The sequence below is a fragment of the Anopheles aquasalis genome, chromosome 2 (genome assembly GCF_943734665.1).
Source record: "Anopheles aquasalis chromosome 2, idAnoAquaMG_Q_19, whole genome shotgun sequence".
NCBI classification, from domain to species: Eukaryota; Metazoa; Arthropoda; class Insecta; order Diptera; family Culicidae; genus Anopheles; species Anopheles aquasalis.
The window spans coordinates 22000001-22007500 of record NC_064877.1 but is presented as its reverse complement, the minus strand read 5'-3'; the positions used below and the strand labels follow the sequence as shown (position 1 = coordinate 22007500).

Sequence of the window (7500 nt, the reverse complement as noted above, 5' to 3'; positions counted from 1 at the left end):
GATGCGGTTAACAACAACAACCAGAACAACAATCGTCGTGAATCGAGGGCTGCAAAGGGTGAAGAAGAGGCCGATGAACGGCACCGATTGCGCCATCGACAGAAGGATCTACTGACGGATCTGCAGCATCAACAGGAGCGGCATCCGAGTGGCAAGAAGAATCGCACGAAACCGGGTAACGGGTTCTATCTGGTGCAACCCAGAAAGGACACCGGAAGGGACAGTCTGGCGGCACAGTTCGATCTGAACGGCAAATACTACTTTCCCTCGTACGGGCTGGAGACGGATCCGTCCGACAATACGGACGTTGCGTCGGAACCGGAGGCCACGGTTCTCAGTAAGGTCGGGACGGGTTCAACCTATGGTGGCGAATCGACGACCGGCCTCGCAAGATCCGTGGTCGTACCTCGGTTCTCCGCAATGCCCCGCACCGAATCGATGGAAGTTCAACCGTCCTCGAACACGTCGGCAGAGGATGAGTACGATGATCCCCGCAGTGGGAGTCGTCGCCCACGGGATGGTGATGTGTCCGACTCCGATGACAGTCTAGTCGATAGCCTTGATGGTTTTGACGCATCCTCGATCACGAAAGTGGCCGCACGGGGCAAGCGCAAGGACAGCAAGGCGACCGCAGTGCCACCCGAACGCACGACGGACTCAATGACGGCGAGCTCAGCGGATAAATCACCGCGGCACGAGAAGGGAGAAGCATTCTTCGTGCCGATCCAAGACAGTGCTCGCTTGAAGTTGATCGACGAGCGCGTTATTGTGGCCGATACGATGCCCCTGAAGATCAAAGAAAGGCTCAACAATCGGCGGCGCATGATGAAGTGGAAACAGGAACAGGAGAATCTGAAGAAGCAGCGCAAGATGAAGCGTATGATCGAGCAGAAGCGGTTCTACGGTGAACCGGCGATACAGGTGATCAGTACGATCGATAAGTCGATCAGCCGTAAAGAGTTCATTCCACCGGAGATCAAGAAGACGGTATTTGGAGCCCGAGGAGCTGAGGCGGCCGGCAGCGCGGGCCCTACACCGTTTCGTGCGATGAAGCCGAAGAAGCGTGCGACCGAGGGTGCCGCTTTGCGAACCGAGCTGGGAATGCTGGAATCGTACAAGATCGATGGAAAGGGTAACATGCAGATACAGACACCTTCGACGACTACGGAGCGAGGTGCTGCTGCTGGTACGGGTCCTGCGGCTAGTGGACGGAAGGCAGCGCAACCACAAGCCAAGAGCCCTTGGGGTATGACGGCCGAGCGGCGCCAGAGTAAACCGACTGGCGCGAGTAGCAGCGGTGCACCGACCACGGCATCATCGACACTTCCCTCGACGAGAGGCCGAACCGGTGGTGGTCGGACTCCAGCGGTCGATAAGGTACGGCGCAAGCAGGTACTGAAGGATGTGCAGCAGATGACGCTGTACCCGCAGGCTGACCTCACGCCAGACATCGAAGGTGGTCCACGACGAATGTACCAGAAGACGGAAATTCAGGAAGGTGATAAGCACATCGAAATCCTCGAGATCGTTGAGTGTGCGGACAGTGCACCGCGCAGCGTTCGTAGCTCCAGCCGACCCTCGGTAAGGGTGCGTAGCGCTGGCCACGGTGGTCGACATGGTGGGTCCGGTGGGTCCAAATCGAACCGCTCCCGGATACCGGTCCCCGTGTACCGGTTCGGTCAGTATCGGCGCAGTAATCATTCGCGCGAAGGTAGCCCACTATCGGGCATGAATCCCAAGATCGATCGCATGATCGCCGATCTGCTGCTGCAGGCGCTCTCCAATCCGGACGAGGGTGGAGTGAAGTTTGTGAAAACTCCGGAAAATCTGCGCGACACAAGCAAATCCTCAAAACGATCGTCGACGGGCGCCGGTGGTTCGTCGAAAAAGGAAAAGAAAGGTTCCCAGGGCAGTGCCCCCGGCGGAGGAGGCAACAGTAGCAGCACCGGAGGAGCTAGTAGCAACACGCTGGCCACACCACGCCGTACGGCTAGCGGCAAGTACACGCAAAAGTTCGAAGTAATTCCCGAGGAGCGATCGAGCGTTTCGATCGATTCGTCGACGGAGGAGCTGTCGTCCTCGTTGGCTCGCAAGAAAGCCCACCACGCCTCACCGCGCCGTGTCAGTTTCGATGAAAACCATCAGATCTTGAACGTTGACGAGCTGCTGGAGTCAGCGAAAACGAGTGCTGGATCGAGCCCGTTAGTCAGTGCCGTTACAACACCGGTGCACACGGGGAAACTGGCCGTACCGAGTCCTTCGAAGCAATCGGCATCACCGAAACTACAGTCACCAGTCGCATCGCCCCGTAAGGTGGCCCTTGCGTCACCCGCCAAGAGTCCCCACAAAGTTGCGCCCCGCAAGGGCACTGGAGCCGTGACCACAGCCAGTGCCAACAACACCACCATCAGTCGCGGCAAGGCAGCCATCCAGAGCGACGTCATCGAGGAACGGGGCTGGATTGGGTTCAGCACCCAGCACGAGGATATGGCCACCCCGGTGAATGGGCACGATGATGAAGGTATTTATCCAATGTCGGTTTTTTTACAATCTCTCTCTCACCGAGGGCAACACACTCGTCTGCATGACCCATGTACACCATACGATGATACGATGTTTTCTTGTTGAACTGTGTTTCAAGTGCATCCTACACTTTCTTCTATATGCCGCGTTTGCACGTAGCGGGACTGTTTGTTCCTGTAATTAATTGTTTGTTTGTTTTAGATTGTCACGTAGTTTTTGTGTTAGGATCTCTGTGAATTTTATGATTTATGTTGATTAATTATATTCATTTTTTAAACCAGAGTACCACAGCTGTTGGTTCTGTTTTTATTCTGAGCTGCTTAGATTAAAGAGAAGGTTAAGGCCGACGAGGGTTTTTACGCGAAAATTGTTGCGTGTTAATCACAGCAATCCTTCAAATCCAAGTAAGCATGGGGGCCAAAAAAGACGCAAAAGATTATGAAGAAAATTATGTTGCTAATCGAAGATGAAATACTGCGCAATTCTTCCAAGAAAGGGACCGCACTCCTTGAGTTCTTGAGGCGCAGTTTCTGCCAAAAAGGTTAAACGAGGATAATTATGTATTATTTCACCTCCAAAATAAAGCTATTAATGTGCCATTATACTTCACAATCGGGTATCAGCTGAAGGTCAGTCAGATAGAGGGCCGTAGAGTATTTGCTCTAGCGGTCTGCGACCTCGCAAGTTGTTATATGCCGTTCCACCAACCAATCGCGTAAACTGTGGAAGGTAGCGTTTCTGTAACAGCAACATATATTCTGGTGACAACTGCGCGCGCGAGGACCCTTTGTGGCACGCAATCGTCCCATTTGTTGTCGCTACCAACTGCCATGCTGTCCGGGGAATGCGCACCCTTGGACGCTGTGCACGCGCTTCGGCTGCGGTTTACTTGCTTCTCTATAACCAATGCAAACGATACTATAGAGCAAGCCATCCAGATAGTGTATCCTTTTTGGTGGTTTTTTGGGCGATTCGCCCATTAGGCCAATGGAGAAATATGTGAGAAGCAAAACCACACTGTCCGCTTTGCATTATCAACATTGCAGTTTAGTTTCCCTTTGTCTGGAAAATACACTGTTTGGTGGAAACATGCACGGAGTAAGCTCTTTTTGTATCAATTTTCACTTCGTAAGGTCCTCCCGTTTTTAGGTCCAAAAATTCCCTTTGTGTCGCAAACAAACAAATCTACGTTCGGTGGTTTGTGGCTTCCCGATTTGGGCCACAAACCCGCTCCTCTGAGTATCCTTGACACCGAATGTATTCCTTCCTTTCCGCCGGTTGGAGGAGGGGGTCCGTGGAAATGGAATGGAAGTCGAAGAATGAAAGAACCATTGGGTAGCGGAAATATCCATCCAAAGTGCCTCATGCCGCGCCGGTGAACCCATTAGCCGGTTCGGTTTGCCCGATCGGCGCCTCGTACCCTTGCGTACCCGAGGACTCATTAAGAGATGGGTGGGAAACGCCAAGTTTTCTGGCTGATTCCGGTCCGGTGACGGCGATGGTGCCGGCTATGGTGGTAGCGGAGCGGAGCTAATCTAAAACTAACCGCGCCCGTCGAGCAGCGGTAAACAAACTTTGTAGTTGCGGTCACACGGTGCGGTACCGGGGGTCTTAAGGAGAAAAATCAATTTTTCCACCCAGAACCCTGAAGGCCTTGCGGTTGAAGGCTGAAGGCAGCAGCCTTGCAAATGAAAATCCGTCAAGACGATAACCCGAAAGCGCGAAGCCGTCGCTCCGGCAGTGGCCACGAGCTTATTGGGCGACGACACTTTTCGTCGATAAGCGGGCACCTTGCACTGGTACAAGGTCTTGCTTCCAAGACCTTCAGGAGCTCACGGGAGTCCTTTTGATGGTTAGGATCACAAATGAATGCAGTATCAATGAATCACCGAGACAGCAGACAGAAACCTTACTCTATTCACACTTATTACGTTCGATCATGTAACCATTCTCCATTTGAGTTGTGTGTTTAACATCTTTGTTTTATGTTTTTCTTTTTTTCTTCTTTTGTTTCTTTCGCAACTCCTTTTCCTTTTGCAGGAATAGTTTCTTACTTTGCACGAATTGCTAACCTTGCCGGCATGTTCCTTTTCCGATTTTGCTACATTGTCAACGAGTTGCTGATCGTGTGAGGTTCTGCTGCACCACCAAACTCCTCCGGCACTTGTTACTAGCAATCGACGGCATCCTTAGCCTTCCCCACGTGTACACAGTGTGACTCTCGAATGCTTCACGTTTGCATCCTACCTTGCTCAGCAAATGGTACACTATGTACTTTTTTCCTTTTTTCTTTTACCTCTAACTTTCTTCTGCGCAGGATTAGACCTTAGTAGCAGTAGAGCGTAGCAGTAGTGCAACGTGGGCGCAGTAGAGCTTGGCATGAGGTGCAGAGTCCCGATTGTAAATGCTAGCGCGCCATTGCTCCTGTGAGGTAGCTTGTAGTGTGTCTACATTTAGCATTTGCGATAATAAGTTTGTAGTGTGTACGGTTGCACGGTTGTTTTGTGATTCTGTATGAAAGAGAAAACGTTCAATAAAACTAGTCAATGGTGATGCTAATAGCAGCAGCTTCTACCATCATCCATTTCTCCATTGAAACGAACGAAGGAATGCTAGGACTTTGGCCTTTTCTTCATGATTAAGCATCACGATATTGTGAAAAACAAATGTTCAGAAAAGTAGAGTCACTAAACAAGAGGCTCATTGTGTTTAGCATTGTTTCATTCGTTTGCAAAGGACCGTAGACGAGCACTGAACGAACCGGCCATTCGACGGCACCTGCTGTAAATATGCTCCCTCCCCCCCAAACACATCTTTCAGCAGCAACCGGCGCGCGGTACAGCGCGTCATCGTACCTGCACCCTAGAAGCGTAGTGAAGACAATCACCACCGGTAACTGTTCGGTGCCGGTGGCGGTACATCATCGGACCAGCACTAGTACGGTCGATGGTGGACCGGAAATGGATGACAATCCGCGTAGCACAAGCCCTCCATTACCTTTGAAAGCTGGTAGCGAGACGGCTACTGAACTGCCGGAGTGCAACTGTGGCCATGAAAGTTCTAACGCTGTATCTGGTGATGGTATTTCGGTGGCCTCAGACACGGAATCATTCGTGACGGACAGTCTCAATACGAAGGCATCACCCCCGATACGCAGCTACTACGCTACGAACCAACCAAGGCTCACCCAGCAGGAGTGCGGAGAGCGGGGACTTGATCGACACCAGCTGGTAGCAACCGCGACGACGCCGCCGCCGCCGCCGCCGCCAGTGACGACCGTGGTCGAGAACCGACAAACCGTACGATCATGCCACCGAACAGGGCACAACATGGATTGTGACCTCAAGTCAACGGCCGACTCGGTGAAGGAGGTAACGCCCCAGCATCTTGTTGCCGGTGTTTATGATTCCGATCTTGTCTTGTCGTACCACCATCCGCATTCGTCTCCTTCGTCTCCTCCTCCCTACCATCACCAGATACGCGAAGAGAACGCCTGGCACGTGTACCAAACCGGCGACTGTAAGGTGATCCAGTCCAAGATCGAGTACTACGAGACGTCGATCCATCGGACGCCCGTGACGACCGGTGGCACTCATCATCACCATCAACATCAGCACCACTACAGTGGCAGTGGCGGCCGTTCCGATCTGTTTGGACCACTGGTTGAGCATGGCCGCAGTCCCGATTCGTTGCTACGTGGTCTATCGACGGCCGATTCGCTGGAGGTGGCTGCATCTCAGCAGCGTGGCCAACTGATGGCCAGCTTGCTTACTCCCGGACGTAATCACTGTGGCACCGGGCTGAGCAGCGCGGAACCACCGAAGACGTCCGAAACGACGTGCAGCTCGTGCTGTTTCTGCAATCCCGAGCTTCACAGGGCCAACGGGGCGGGCACGGTACGCATTCCGCCCGAAACCTGCTTCTATTGCCACGCGAAAACACAATCACCCAGCAAAGCCTTCCCGGCGCCACCGACGCCACCCAACATACAGACCTCACCAGTACCACCCTCACCGCAGACTCCGATCGTGGAGCTCACACCGACCCCTTCGCTGCTGGACATTAAACCGCCGAAGGCGCACTCTACCGGCACCGGAAGCGTTACTTCGACCAAGGTGACGTCGACCACGACGGCGATGACGAATGGAGGAAGCGACAACCGCGCTGCCGGTGGTCTTGTGGCCGAAACAACCAAAAAGACTGATCATACGCACACGAAAATCAAAGCCAAAGCCACCGATACGGTCAGCACGCGGTGCACCAGAACGAACGAGAAGATCAAACGATCGTACCAGCCACCACAAACGGCAACAACCGGTTCCTCGTCCGCTGCAACGCATCCGACCGCATCTTCCGGTGGTCCGACAGGCCACTCGACGGTGATAAGTAGTACCGCGCAGCCCAGCACCGGCGGTGGCCAGAAACCCTCTAGCACTTCTACAGCGGCAACACTAACACCGAAGTTGGCGCGCAAAAAGTCGGAATCCAGCGTACTGAATCGACCAAAACACACGAACCACCTGGTGCGAGCCTCGACCGTTGTCCACTCGGTACAGAAGGAGGTAAAGAACGAGCTGAAGGCTCCGATCAAGGTGCTACCGAAGACGGCCAAGGAGTTAAACAATCGGAAGGAGAAGGAACGTCAGATTAGCCTCAATCTGCCGCTTGCTCCTACGGCCATCGAGCAGCAGCAAAAGCCGGCCATCGTTTCCAGTCAGAAGGTGTCCGTTCCGACATCGTTCATGGCTGGTCCGGTTTCGGTGGGGCCACCGATGGTACACAGCGTCACCGCGGTCACGGTGGACGATCGGTGTGCTTCGGCATCGCAGAGCTATGATGAAGGGACGAGCAGCGGTAGTAGCACCGCCAACAGCACCCCGGATACGAGCCCAAATTCGAGTCCTTTTAAGAAGTGCACCGGGGCCACTGGGGTACCGACGGCCGCTTCTCGGTGGAAAACGAACAGCGAGCGGAATC

General features: G+C 53.5%; 1 protein-coding gene across 3 annotated transcripts in view; it reads left to right on the top strand.

Annotated features, from left to right (window-relative positions):
- The window catches only part of LOC126568906 (mucin-19-like), a 34552-nt gene that overhangs the window by 23727 nt on the left and 3325 nt on the right, over positions 1 to 7500 (top strand). For 2 of the 3 annotated variants that reach the window (XR_007607776.1, XM_050225591.1), the window contains exons 4-5: positions 1 to 2521; positions 5623 to 7500. The exon at positions 1 to 2521 is cut by the window's left edge and continues 2464 nt beyond it; the exon at positions 5623 to 7500 is cut by the window's right edge and continues 330 nt beyond it. Coding sequence is in view for 2 of the 3 variants with exons in the window: in XM_050225591.1 (XP_050081548.1) it covers positions 1 to 2521; positions 5623 to 7500 (4399 nt within the window). In the remaining variant the exon portion in view is untranslated. The remainder of the gene's footprint in view (positions 2522 to 5622) is intronic. The other variant, XM_050225590.1, reaches the window with a different exon arrangement.